General features: G+C 42.1%; 1 protein-coding gene across 9 annotated transcripts in view; it reads left to right on the top strand.

Moving 5' to 3' along the window:
- The window catches only part of PTBP3 (polypyrimidine tract binding protein 3), a 66,556-nt gene that overhangs the window by 26,573 nt on the left and 24,986 nt on the right, over positions 1–14,997 (top strand). For 7 of the 9 annotated variants that reach the window (XM_068666308.1, XM_068666305.1, XM_068666307.1 and 4 more), the window contains 3 exons: positions 6,522–6,597; positions 11,983–12,152; positions 13,050–13,196. In XM_068666308.1, coding sequence (XP_068522409.1) covers positions 6,573–6,597; positions 11,983–12,152; positions 13,050–13,196 — 342 coding nt within the window. In that variant the 5' untranslated portion in view covers positions 6,522–6,572. The remainder of the gene's footprint in view (positions 1–6,521; positions 6,598–11,982; positions 12,153–13,049; positions 13,197–14,997) is intronic. The other 2 variants (XM_068666312.1, XM_068666311.1) reach the window with 1 other exon arrangement.

Here is a 14,997-nt window from a genome sequence, read left to right as displayed (position 1 = left end):
AGTTACGGGAAAAACATTGCAGTTGAGAGTTGCGGGAAAAATGTGCTTTTGTTCATATAATACAGTCTTTTCCAATATTAAGATGTTGTTCTGAGGGTTCATTGACTTCAGATGTAATGCTGAATAAACATGTGATACAGTTTTGAAAAACGTGCATCTTCTAAAGAGGCATTTCAGAGTCGCATTCTTACTGTCCTGTTTCCAACAATATCTGACTTGAAGACTTCAGAAGCCTAAATTTGTTGACTTTAAGATGCTTGCTATACCTGTTTGCTGTAAGTGCAGCCTTATTTTTACTTGAATTTCAGAATCATTGACACGCACATGTCACCATCAGAAACTTCAAAATCACAGAACAGTTAGTAATTCCAAGAAAGGCACCTACTGCAGTAATTTGAAGCTTTATAATACACCTTACTTAGTCAGGGAAATTGGCCATTAGAGAAGAATAATTTGTTTCATTATTGTGTCATTGAGTGCTGCATCTTGTAGATGCCCCTTAGTGGGCTAGTTAGTCTCCACTACACATTTTACTTGCTTTTAAAGAAAAGTCTGAAATTAAATTATGCTTTCCAAACAACAGGTTTCTGATTCTGACTTAGTAATGAAAGAATAAATTGCAACTACCTTGCCTATCATGAGCCATTAATTCTAAACAAATGCAAAAATGTTCTAGTGAAGTAGAAGTGGAAAGCCGTCTCGTGATTTAAGAAAAAACAGTTCCATATACTGTGAGGTTGTTTGCGTATTTGGGAGGATGGGATGAGATGATAGACAGAAGATGCTGTTTTAACCCTGGACTGGTTGCAATTCTTGTTTTGAGAAATTCCACTTACCCGCTTTTCCTGCAGGTCTGAAAGACGGAAAATTCACTGCACAATTTGATGTTCAAATAGGTGCTACTTTATGTGAGTAGCTTTGTGATGAAAGAAGTGCTTGTCAGTGAAAAGTTAGGCACTTGTGCTTAGTTGCCTTGCCTGCCTCTTTTTGTCCTGTGGGGCCTTGTAGCAAACCAGTGCAAGCAGCACCCTGAGGTTAAGCGGCCAACACAACTGACCTCAGATAGTTGTGGTGTGAAAGCTGAAACAGTAGTGATGGCCTAAGGGCTGGGTAAGCTGACATCCCTTCTGAAAGAAGTGCTTGCTTGTGATGAAACTTAATCAAAGAATCACAGAATTGTAGGGGTTGGAAGGGACCTCAAAAGATCATTAGGTCCAAGCCCCCTGCCAAAGCAGGTTCCTTAGAGCAGGCTGCCCATGTAGGCGTCCAGACAGGCCTTGAATATCTCCAGAGAAGGAGACTCCACAACCTCCCTGGGCAGCCTGTCCTAGTGCTCCGTCACCCTCACTGTGAAGAAGTTCTTTCGCATGTTGGTGAGGAACTGCCTGGGCTCCATCTTGTGGCCATTGCCCCTTGTCCTGTCTCCACAAACCACTGAAAAGAGGTTGGCCAAAGCCCTCTGTCTCCCACCCATCAGGTATATATACACATTGAGGAGATCCCCTCTCAGTCTTCTCTTCTCCTGGCTGAACAGCCCCAGGTCTCTCAGCCTTTCCTCGCAGGGAAGATGCTCCAGGCCCCGTATCATCTGTGTGGCCCTCTGCTGGACTCTTTCCAGGAGATCCCTGTCTTTCTTGTACTGGGGAGCCCAGAACTGGACACAGTACTGCAGGTGAGGCCTGAGCAGGACAGAGTAGAGGGGGAGGATCACCTCCCTTGACCTGCTGGCCATGCTCCTTTTAATGCATGCCAGGATCCCATTATCTCTCTTGGCCACCAGGGCATGCTGCTGGCTCATGGTCAACCTGTTGTCCACCAGGACCCCCAGGTCCTTCTCCTCAGAGCTCCTCTCCAGCAGGTCATCCCCCAGCCTGTACTGATAGAAGGCGACGAGGTTGGTCGAGCACGAATTCCCCTTCGGTGAATCCATGCTGAGTACTCCTCATAACCTTCTTCTCTTCCAATTGCTTAGAGATGGCATCCAGAACAAGCTGTTCCAACACCTTTCCAGGGACAGAGGTGGGACTGACTGGCCTGTAGTTTTCTGTGTCCTCCTTCCTGCCCTTCTTGAAGACCAAAGTGACATTGGCTATCCTCCAGTCTTCAGGCACCTCTCCTGTCCTCCAGGACCTTTCAAAGATGATAGAGAGTGGTTCGGCAATCACATCTGCCAGCTCCCTTAGCACACGTGGATGCATCCCATCGGAACCCATGGATCTGTGTGCGTTGAGCCCACTCAGATGCTCCTGAACCAGTTCCTCATCAACCAGGGGGAAGCCCTCCACTTCCCAGACTCTTTCTCTTCCCTCCAGGGTCGAGGAGTCCTGGGGGGGAGTCCTTGAAGCAAAGACTGAAGCAAAGAAAGCATTCAGTATCTTCCCCTTTTCAGAGTCTCCCGTGACCAGGACACTCCCCTCATTCAGCAAGGGACCCACATAATCCCAAGTCTTCCTTTTACTGTTTACATACTTAAAAAAAAAAAAACAACACATCTTATTATCCATTATCTCTTTTGCAAGCCTCATCTCTAGGTGGGCTTTAGCCTTCTTTGAGAAAGAAGGAGAGGGACTGACTGAGTTTGGGAACTTGAATTCTGTTATCTCTTTGTGGATCTGTATTTATAAATAGGTAGGAAGATGCTGGTGAAGAAAATGTGATCTCCTTTCTTTGCTTATCCAGAGTGTTACCAACACACGTGTTTCCTGCTTACACAAGAAATACATCGATTTATCTCGGTATTCTTCTAGATCATTTTCGCATTGGGTTTGGTTTTGTTTTCAGTCAGTGACTGAGAAAACTGATCGGTTGTATTGCCGAATAAATGACAATGTACAGAACATCATCTTTATAGTGTTCCTGTACTTCGGAAATAGCTTGGCCATCTACTTGTAAAAAGACTGTTCCTAGCAGTTCCCTTATAGCGTGCTCTTCCAGGCAGCGTGTTGTAATAAAGAAATATGCGGTAACTGTGTATGGATTGTTAAATAATTTAGTATTAGTAGCAAAATTTATGTAGTGCAATAGCGTTTCAGTGGAGTATTCAAATAATAACAATATTATAATCAAAATATTGTGGATCTAAGAAATTGAGTTTTTTGTTAAAGACTCAACATGACTGTGGCAGGCCGATTATTCCATAACATCTTAATTTAACATCTGACTGTTTATTTTGTTTCTAAAAACTTAAATACAGTTTAAAGTACACTTCTTTTCAAAACCTTCTTGTGGTAAATTGAAAATATGAAGATAGTTATACATTTGTAATGATGATGGTTCCCTGTATTGTACGGGACTCAATACGTCGCTGGTTTTTATTAGACCAAGTAAAACAGCTGACTGTGCTGCGAGCTGGTGGGTGAAAAGCTTTCTTTGTGCGTGGCTCGTCTACTCCGAAGTTAAGGGCTGTCAGTGCACAGGTGAAATTCAGGCAGCCGTTTTAGGAGATGCTGGTTGAATGATGCATGGGTTTTGGGCACAGGCATGGTGCCAGTTGGTTGTAATTTATGTGGTGTCATCTTCCACTGTTCGTGCTCATCCCAGGGCAGCTCATTCTGCACAGCAGTGAGCAATAGCCTCAGCTGAGCAGCTCTGCCCAGTGCAGACTGCTGCAGACACCTGAATTGGTGTGTGTGCGTGTGCATATGTTTGTCTTTTCAAGCTGGAATTGCTTCCTTGATCTGGTTTACAGCACAGTTCTGTAATTCAGAAGTAACAACTGCTGGAGGAAACTGTAGTGATGGGGTAGCCTAGACAGAGTAATACTTCATAAGAATGTTACATTAATTTTCTTTTGGAATATGCTTGAACTTCTGAGAAGGCTGGGTTATCTTTCAGACAAAAATTGATTGTTTGATTTACAGACTTTCTGTATTATCTGTGATAGTAAGTTCTGGTCTTTTTTATTTTAAGATCTATCTAGTCACCGTGGTGTTTTGCTGTAATCCTGACAGTTAATATCTTCTGTGTCAGCCTCTGAGAATTTTGCTCAGAAATCTGTGCCAAATGTATCAGTTGCAATTTTACCTACCAAGCCCATAAAGTATCTAATGACATCAGTTACTGGTGCTTCCTTTTTCTCAAAAGCAATAAATTTTTAGTTGAAAGCAAACCTTTATTAGTTGCACCCTACACATTTCATGAAGTGTGTGAACCTAATAGTGCTGATTCGCAGACTTTTCTCATTTGTAACCTTATCTTTAAACAATTTACTCTGATTTGTAAAAATCTTGACATTACACACTTTTCCTAACTTCTGCATTAATTAACTTTTAAAACAGTAGATTCTGGTTTCCGCACTAAAATGCTGATATGAATACTAAGTTCAGGATGTTTTATTTTATTCTGAAAAAGCCTGCTGTTGGGTATTTTAGGATATCAGTACGTTTGAAATTAAATAAGAAATTTTGAAAATGCACACTAAATCCTTGAGATTAACTTAGTGTGTTAAAGTCTGTTAAAATAATCATAGATGTATTTGGTGCCAGGTTTATAATGAAACCACAGAATAGCTACAAGTTACTCAGTAAAGGCACCTGCTACTGGAGCTTGATGTGCTAAAATAACAGCCTTTGGTACAGCCTTCTTGAAAAATGCAGAAATGTATTTTGTTGAATAAATGCTAAGTTAAAAGTAAATTAAAAGTCCTTACAACTGAAATTACAGCAGCATTTTACAGGCAAAATACGCTCCGTAGATGTTCAATATATAGGTGTTGGTATACTCAATGTACTTTTAATAATCAAAAACTAATGCTCATTTTAACTGTTAATTAAATTCCAGTATCCATCCATATAGAACGATACATATCAGAAATGTAGTAAACATTTCATCCACAAACTTTTACAAGGCATTATAATTTAAATTTAAAGCATGACCATCCAAATAAATTTAACCTGGGCTATACGATATGCAGTGTGCTGTATTATTGCAAATAGATGTAATTGGTAGCAACTGAAAACAATTAGAATAAAATTCTTTTTTTTTTTCTTTTTATATAGAGATTATTTCTCAGAGTATGTTCAATGTTGCATTTATGCTGTTAAGGTGTGGTTTCTTGACTAACAGTAAGTCTGTTCTGCTGTTAGTGAGGGGTGAACACAGTCATGTTTTTCTCCTTCTCACACTAACACTTGCGATACCTTTTGAGCAGCTAAATTTTTTACTATCCTAACCTGGTCACGGCCTTCTGTTGCAAATGATCTTCCCCACAGTGGGGAAGCAGCATGAGCACATGGGTAATTGCAAGGAGGAAAAGGACCAGACGGCTGCTGTAAGCACAGACAGCCTATAAACCCATCCTCAGCGAGCTGTACTTCTGCAGCCAATACCAACCAGTTTGGGGGCTTGCTGCTGCCAAAAGGATGCTTTTGTAGTTCTGTCCCTTCTCCACATAGCTCTGCTCCTTCCTTTGTGTTAGATCCTGCCATTCTTCAACACTTCTTTCAGCTGATAAACTTATGAAGCCGATTCAGCAGAGAGTTTTGGCAGGTGAAGGGATTGGACCATCTCATAGAGAATCTCTCAGGCACCAGAGCTGGTGCAACATGAGCAGCAGGAAATACTGGGACACGGGCAATGGGAGCCTCTCCTTCCACCAAATGAATGGTGATGAGCTGTCCAGATCTGCTTACTCCATCTTCTAGAACCCACTCCCTTTAGTCGCAACTTTTTCATGTAAATACTGTCACAGAAAAATGTGGTACATGTTACAGGAACCTTAACTGCCTTAAGAAAGACCTTGTTGGCATTTTGAAGCACGGTCATATGAAGAAACTGATGCTTGACTGGCATACTAGAGCAATCCTGCAGGGTAAAAGCAGCGCCTAATTGCTAGTTAAGTCTGGCGTGTTGGATTTGGCATTTTTGGATGAGGAGCCTGTAGTGCTTAAACCCTTCTCTGTTGTTGGTTAGAGCCACAAATTGTCAGTATTCCTAAAGCACATACTTTGATTTTTTAAGTACGAATGATCCACAGTCAAGTTCTTTGGATGACAACTGGGTTTAAAAAAAGTGCTACAGGTGTATTCGAAAACGTCTCAGGTTAGTTTTCTGAGGTCAGAACAAATGCTAACCGATGTACTTATGTGTTTATTCACACTTGGAAGCCACTTTGAATGCAGACCAGGAGCCTGCTGCCAGCTCATTTCTTTTCATAAACACTTGTTATTGTTAATCTTTTAAAACATAAACTGTGGTAGGGTAAGTAATAAGAGAAATAATAAGTATAACACAGCTGAACTTGCTAACTAACATCTTGAGACAGAATGAATAGTTGTGTGGTTGGTACTTTTTCATAGAATATCCCAAATCACAGAATCGTAGAATACCCCAAGCTGGAATGGACCCATAAGGATCACCAAATCCAACTCCTTTTGTGAAAAATAAATTCACAGCAATAGTGGGCGGTGTGTATTAGAAAGGGAATGTTATTGGGAAGAATAAATTACAGGAATTGTTAATTTTTTTTATCAAGTTCTTCATAGTAACAGCTTTTACTGTTAATTTTGTCTCTTATCTTTTAGTGTGGACCTGACGAGTTTCTTTCCTCTGGAGTCAGTAGAAGGACTTCTACCATGAGTAATTCTACCGCAGATACAGGTATATGTAAGAAAAAGATATTTAGCATAGTTCTTCTTCAACAGCATACGTGCGTTCTCTGTGATTTTTTTTTAATTCAATTCTTTATTGTCACCATTAGCAGCTGCACCAGGTCCTAAACTGTATGAAATCTGACTCCAATCTACTGCCAATAGTAGAGGCACTGGAGTTTACCCAGTGTTGTTTAACAATATTGAGGAACTCTAAAACTGACTTGTTAAAATGGGTCAAGAAACACCAGTTTTCTATAATCATGTTCAAGCAAGTAGCCTCCTGTAGAGATTCTCAAGCACCTGCACAATTTTCCTGTAGTTGTGCATTTGAAATAAATTTGTTTTGCAGTATTCAAGGCTGTCTGGATTATGGAGTCAGAAGATGAATGTCATACACTAATCTCACTTTGGTGGAACATAGGGCACGTTGTGTGGATTTGTGATAAACAGTTAAGCTGATTCCCTTGAGTGTTCTTGTTCATGCTTTCTACCCTACTTCCAGGATTTCTTGAGCAGCAGCACAGACAGTCCTATGATTTATTTTGCAGTTGTTTTTCTGCCGGTTCATGTCCCCGTGCAATCTCTCCATGGGTTGAGATGAATGCATTTTTTTTGCAAGGGAAGCAGTATTTTTTTTTTTTTGATCAGGTGGTTCCTCAGTCTGATTCACCACATATCTGCACAAATTGTTCTTTAGCACAGTGTTTTTTGGGAAGAGATAGTGGGAAATTAAGCAAACATGTACAGGATACACAAACTAGTTACATTTAAGTGATGTGATGGCTCAGTGTGAAACCACAGCCATGGCTTCTTCAATCATGTTAAAGTGGTGTTGCCAACCAAAGATGTTTATGCTTCATGTGTTGAGGAAGATGCAGTAAGTATATTTGGTTACCTGGAAGTTTAGGTCAGGCAAAAAGCTGACAGTGAGAGAAAGCTGGGACTGCTTCCTTTAGAAATATTTTCAGTTTACGTGGGCTTGACGTATTCATGTCCCATGGCTGTGTAAGTTAAGTAAATTAATTTGCTTGTGACATCTGTCATCCATCAGTGGTCATGGTCATCTGAAGAGGTCCTGTATGGCTGGAGACTTGCTAATGCGATGCCCGTCTATACGAAGGATCGGAAGGAGGACCCAGGGAACTACAGGCCTGTCAGCCTGACCTTGGTGCCAGGAAAGGTGATGGAACAGGTCATCCTGAATGCAGTCACGCAGTGTATGTGGGTCCTCTGGGGGAATCAGGCCCGGTCAGCATGAGTTCATGAAAGGCAAGTCCTGCCTGACCAACCTCCTCTCCTTCTGTGACCAGGTGACCCACCTGGTGGATGAGGGAGATGCTGTTGATGCAGACATGCATCAGACTTCAAGTAACATCATCCTAGTAACATCAGACTTCTGAGCAAAGACCGAGATTTCAGCAAGGCCTTTGATATGGCCTCCCACAGTATTCTCCTGGAGAAGCTGGCAGCCCATGGCTTGCACAGGGACACTGTGCTGGGTTAAAAACAGGCTAGAAAGCCAGGCCCAGAGAGCGGTGGTGAACAGAGTGAAATGCAGCTGGTGACTGATCATGAGTGGTGTTCCCCAGGGGTTGGTGTTGGGGCCATCCTCTTTAATATCTTTGTTGCTGATGTGGATGAGGGAATTGAGTGCACCCTCAGTAAGTCTGCAGATGATGCTAAGCTGGGGGGAAGGGTCAATGTGCCAGAGGGCAGGAAGGCCCTGCAGAGGGACCTGGACAGGATGGGTCGATGGGCAGAGGCCAGTGTGATGGGGTTCAACACAGCCAAGTGCCGGGTCCTGCACTTCAGCCACAAAAACCCCATGCAGTGCTGCAGGCTTGGGGCAGAGTGGCTGGAAAGCTGTGCAGAGGAAAGGCTCTGGGGGTGCTGGTTGATGCTCACCTGAACAGCAGCCAGCAGTGTGGCCAGATGGCCAAGAAGGCCAGCGGCATCCTGGTTGTGTCAGGAGCAGTGCAGCCAGCAGGAGCGGGGAGGGGATCGTCCCCCTGTGTTCTGCTCTGGTGAGGCCGCACCTCGAGTGCTGTGCTCAGCTTTGGGCCCCTCACTACCAGAAGGACATCGAGGCCCTGGAGCATGTCCAGAGCAGGGCTACGAAGCTGGTGAGGGGCCTGGGACACAAGTCCTGTGAGGAGCGGCTGAGGGAGCTGGGGGTGTTTGGTCTGGAGAAGAGGAGGCTCAGGGGAGACCTCATTGCTGTTCAACTGCCTGAAAGGAAGGTGTGGGGAGCTGGGGGTCGGCCTCTCCTCACAGCTAGTGATAGGACCAGAGGGAATGGCCTCAGGTTGCACCAGGGGAGGTTCAGGTTGGCAATGAGGAGACATTTCTGCTCAGAAAGAGCAGTCAGGCGTTGGGACGGGTTGCCCAGGGAGGAGTTGGAGTCACCATCCCTGGGGGTGTTCAAGGGAAGGCTGGACGTGGTGCCTGGGGACATGGGTTAGTGGGTGACATTGGTGGTAGGGGGTAGTTGGACCAGATGATCTTGGAGGGCTTTTCCAACCTTAATGATTTCATGATAGACAATTGTCTGTCAGTGTTGGTTTCTAGTATTTGGTTTTATAAGGGTTCATAGGACAGAAAAGATGAACCCTTGATAAGCATTTAAGTCCTAGTTGCTGTGTTTCCAATGGGAATTAAGAGTAAGGAAGAGTCTGAGTACTCCTCAGAACATTTTTCTCTTCTGTTTCTTAGTTGCACACGTTGGATTGTTCCTAATTCTGTTAATTGATTTAGTATGACTTCCATAGGCTTCTGCCTGTCTCGAAACAGCATAAGCTTATAATTCAGTAATTTAATAGCTGAAATGTATTTCAGGCTTGTGTAGATGGTATTTTTGTGACAAGCTGCCAACGGACAAGGAATATGAATTAGTACTGAGTTCATGTGACTTTTATTAATTACCATTGTAACCACTGATACTTCATACTGACTTCCAGGGTGTCTAAATGATACTGGACATTAAAATAAGCTGGGTGTATTTGGCTTCTAATAAATCAAAAAAAAATGTAGTTATCACTGATGCTTCTCTACTTAATTTTAAGATAAAAATAATCAGAATTAAAAATAATTGAGATGAATTAAAATAAAAAATAATTGAGATGGAGCTGTTTACCTAATACCACTGCTTCACCTGCACTAGTTTTTCTGTGTAGTGGGTCACATATCTAGAATATGTTTTGCATTTCTCAATCTGAGTCTCTTCACTTGGAAAGTATTTTTGTACAGTCGTGAGTCATGATTTTGATGAACTCCTGTTTGTAAATCTGGGCCCTGAGTTTCATTTTGTTCTAAGGCTTCTCTAATGTATACGTGTTTTCCGAGTGTGAAATTCTGAAGAGGTAATGGCCTTGGGCATGCTTTAAAGAATTATTGAATCCGTTTTGAAGGTTAGATGCCAAAAAAAACCCACAATATGATTATTGTTCTGCATCAAGATTCATATGAGACAATAGCTGCAGAAAGAAGTATGATTTAAAAACGCTGGGGTCTTTATAGTTGGGATGGAATGAGTGCTAGCTTTTTTTTTTGATTTAGTGACTTACTTGAAGCTCCACCATACTTAATATAATTACTACATTACCAAAAGGAGGCATTTTAATAGCACATGAGATTTTTAGGTCAGGTGTTGGTCGCTATGCAGAAGCCAGAGTCAATATATGCTTGCTAATGGGTAGATAGTGAAGATGCATGCTGTATGTGCACGGGTTGAAACCGTTCTGTTAAGCACCATCCTTGTTGGCTGAATGCCTGATCTGCAAACTCCTGTAACACTCGGTGAAGGTGCTGAGAGAAAATGCTGTGCTTGCCACTTAGTTCCATTTTGTCACCTGTGATGAGTCAAGAGAGCCCTTGTGGCATTAGTCCTGCAAAAGACTCTCACCTTAAACTAAAGGCAAAATTCCTTTTAGGTTTCATTTGCTGTTTTATTTAGTCAAGCAGTCCTTGGCTCAGTAAAATCAGGGACTTAGTTGTGTCCCTTACAAATTTTAAAACTAGGTTTAACAAGATGGGACAGGTTTTTAGGCTTTAATAATAATAATAATATATACTGTCCTGGCTTGGTGTTGGTAAGTATTAAGTACCTTTCTCTTTGTCTTAAAATATCATCCCCTGCAAGTTTGCCACTTGTTCACATTTTCCAGAATACACACAGAGCACACAATGGCATTTCTTGATGGAAAAAGCAATGCATAACAAGCTCTTTTGTTATACAGGGAGGGTATTAATTACCTTGACTTATGTACAGAGTGAGACTTGTGTGAAACACTTCTCAGCTTTAGATTGTCTTCAAAATTTAAAGGAAAATATGGACCTACTTGCCAACTTCATGCAGATATTTGTTCCTAATCTTTAGGGATTCTCTGGAATACCAAATGAAACACATGAGATGTTAAGGTTCTCTCTCTTGCTGGAATGAAGCTGTTTGTAGCATATAAATTAAAAAAAAATAAACAAAACAAAACTGTGTCTTAACAAAAGTTAAGTACACCTTAAGTGTTGTACTGTTAGACTTAAATATGATTTCCATTGGAGTTGTTGTCTTCTCTCTCATTTTAGGAAATTTTTTTCATCAAGTCTCCTGTATCTTGCTCTAGGAAAATCTATTACTAGGGTGTGTAAATTGGCTAATGAATTTAATTTTTATTACTTTAACAGTTATTACTCCATTGTGATAGTTCCTAGAATAATGTGCCTGTTTCAGAGGTGGTGTTCTGTTTAAAAGTGCTCTCAAGGGCTCTTGAGTCAGTTCCTTGAAATGTAACCATTGGTCACTTACCTGTTACAGGACCCAAATAAGCATATGTTGGGGGAAAAAAAAAAAAAGAGAGAGAGAAAAAAAAAAAGAGAGAGAAAAAAAAAAGAAAGCTGTTTGCCAAAGTGGAAGACTTTAGAATCTATATGGATTTCGTGCTTCTCTGAGTCTAGTTAAGAAATTAATAATGCAGGAAGATAAGTTGGGAATTAAAACCCAAATGTGTTACAGTAGTTAGAGCAGTCCCAGTCACTACTGACTTGCACCTGTTCTGTGTAAGTAACTCTTTATAAATACATTACATGTATATTTGGTGAAAAGTTATCAGCCTCTCTGGCTGTAAGACTTCAAAACAAATAAGCAACCCCCTGCACCCCCCAAAAAAAACAAAAACAAAACCTACCATCCTTACAGTGGAGATTTGGAACAGCTGAAGGGGGCCTTTTTAAACTGTCCATTAGTTATATATGACCTGTTCTTTCCTACTATTCAGAGAGCTACAGATAACAGTCAATGTCAATACTGAGACAGCAATTTCTCTCTTTTAGGTTTTGGCATTTATACTGCATAATAAGTGTGTCTTGTTTCCTTGTCCATCCCTTTCCCTAAATACTTTAGCTAATGGGAATGATGAGAAGAAATTAAAAGAAGGCAGATCTCCAATCTCTCCTTCTCGTGTCCTTCATCTTCGTCAAATTCCAAGTGATGCCACTGAAGCAGAAGTCATTTCATTAGGTCTCCCTTTTGGCAAAGTGACCAATCTCTTGATGCTAAAAGGAAAAAGTCAGGTATGTTTTCAATGTTTTAATTATACAAGCAAGGCTGATGATGTCATTCATGTTATATAACCCTTTTTATATTGCATTTGATTGAAATGGTTGCAGTGATGTCTAAATATTTCATTGAGGGCTCAAGATTTTCGTATTTTCAAATGTGGAAGGATATATTGGTATTAAATGCTTTTAATATATCTTTGATTAAAAAATTAAATAGTTACCTGTTGATAATAATAGTAAACATTTAAACACCTTACATAAGAATATGTAGATGATCAAGAACTATGCTGCCACTATTTAGCTCTCTTGAAATAACCTGCTTGATTAAATAATTAACACGCATATTAATTATTTTATGTGAAATAAATTGCTTAGTTTTTTTATAAGTTCTTTTAGATGAGAAGGGGTAGTTCATATGGTGAATGAACACTAGAATCCTAAAAATAAAAGGCATTCATTCATAAATCGTCTAGAGCACTGGACTGGGTTAATGTTATGATTAAACTGATAGATGTTTAGTGTTCTGTTCCTACTGCTTCGTTCAGTAGCTGTATCTGCAACCTAAGCAATAGTGGTTTGATTCAGGAATCTTATAAATTCATTAGCAGTGAATTTTTATTAGCATAGCTTCCTACGTCATACTTACTACACCACTTTTTTAATGAGTGCTGAGAGAGCACATGTCCTTGCAAGACCATTCTCATAGATAAAAATCTATTAAGAAAATCAAATCAAATATCCCCCACAAACTTGCATACATGAACACATTTTAATGCTGAGCAAATCAGCACTACAATTTCATGTAATCTTTTTTCCACTCAGAGTGGAATTGTGAATAAGTGATGGTTTGATGTTTTGTTCTTTCCTGTAAACAAAACAATGTTGAAAACTGTTACATATTTATTGCAGGCTTTTTTGGAAATGGCTTCTGAAGAAGCTGCTGCTAATATGGTGAACTTCTATACTTCTGTTACACCTCTCCTCCGCAGTCAGCCTGTTTATATTCAGTATTCCAATTACAGAGAACTTAAGACTGACAATCTACCTAATCAGGCTGTGAGTATATTATTTCCATTTAACGGGGTAAAATTGTAAATGACTTACATTTGTAAATAAACAGACTACTTTCTACCAGCACTACACCAATAGTCAAATTCTAATAGATTTTTTTTTCTGTCAGTTGTAACCTAGACAGGAAGTTACTGCAGACAGGGAATTCTCAATGTTACTGTGGAGCAGATCAGGTTCAGAACGTTCATCCCAGTGACCAGGAAATCCAGTGAAGGTGGCAAGGAAGCCCGCATGGATGAATAAGCAGCTTCTGACTGAACTCATACAGAAACACAGAATTGAAGAGGTTGGAAGGGACCTGGAGAGATCATCGGGTCCAACCCTTCTGCCAAACCAGGTTCCTTAGAGCAGGCTGCCCATGTAGGCGTCCAGACGGGCCTTGAATATCTCCAGAGAAGGAGACTCCACAACCTCCCCGAGCAGCCTGTCCCAGTGCTCCGTCACCCTCACCGTGAAGAAGTTCTTTCGCATGTTGGTGCGGAACTTCCTGGGCTCCATCTTGTGGCCATTGCCCCTTGTCCTGTCCCCACAAACCACTGAGAAGAGGTTGGCCAAAGCCCTCTGCCCCCCACACCTCAGGTATTTATATACACTGAGGAGATCCCCTCTCAGTCTTCTTTTCTCCAGGCTGAACAGCCCCAGGTCTCTCAGCCTTTCCTCACAGGGAAGCTGCTCCAGGCCCCGTATCATCTGTGTGGCCCTCTGCTGGACTGTTTCCAGTCGATCCCTGTCTTTCTTGTACCGGAGAGCCCAGAACTGGACACAGAGCTCCAGGTGAGGCCTGAGCAGGACAGAGTAGAGGGGGAGGATCACCTCCCTTGACCTGCTGGCCATGCTCCTTTTAATGCACGCCAGGATCCCATTGGCCCTCTTGGCCACGAGGGCACACTGCTGGCTCATGGTCAACCTGTCATCCACCAGGACCCCCAGGTCCTTCTCCTCAGAGCTCCTCTCCAGCAGGTCGTCCCCCAGCCTGTACTAATACATGCAGTTGTTCCTTCCCAGGTGCAGGACTCTACACTTGCTCTTATTAAACCTCATTTGGTTTCTTCCTGCCCATCTCTCCAGCCTGTCCAGGTCTCGCTGAATGGCAGCACAGCCTTCTGGCCTGTCAGCTTTTAGCCTTACTTATTCCACCAAGTTCCATCTTGAACTCCACCATCTCATGGTTGCTGCATTCCAAGCTGCCCGCAACCTTCACATCCCTAACAATCCCATCCCTGTTGGTAAGAACGAGGTCCAGGAGCACCCCCTGCCTCGTTGGCTCCTCCATCACCTGCATCAGAAAATTACCTTCAATGTATTGTAGGAACTGTTTGGACTGTGCATGCCTGGCCGAGTTGCTTACCCAGCAGATGTCTGGGTAATTGAAGTTCCCCATGAGAACCAGTGCCCGTGATCGTGAGGCTACTACCAGCTGCTTGTAGAAGCCCTCATCAACCTCCTCCTCCTGATCTGGTGACCTGTAGTACACCCCCACAGCAGTGTCCCCTTTACCAGCCCACCCCTTACTTCTCACCCACAAGCTCTCCACTTGTCCTTCACCCTCCCCCAGCTGGAGCTGGGTACACTCTAATTGCTCCCTCACATAAAGGGCAACCGCAGCCCCTCGCTTCCCCAGCCTGTCTTTCCTAAAGAGGACGTAGCCCTCCATGACAGCGTTCTAGTCATGCAAGCTGTCCCACCACGTCTCTGTGATCACAATGAGATCATGGCCCCGCGACCAAACACAGGTCTTGAGCTTGTCCTGTTTATTTCCCTTGCTCCATGCATTGGTATCATGGCA

This window comes from Anas acuta, chromosome Z, assembly GCF_963932015.1.
Source record: "Anas acuta chromosome Z, bAnaAcu1.1, whole genome shotgun sequence".
NCBI lineage: Eukaryota > Metazoa > Chordata > Aves > Anseriformes > Anatidae > Anas > Anas acuta.
Note: the sequence above shows the minus strand (reverse complement) of the source record. Positions and strands in the feature narration are given on the sequence as shown.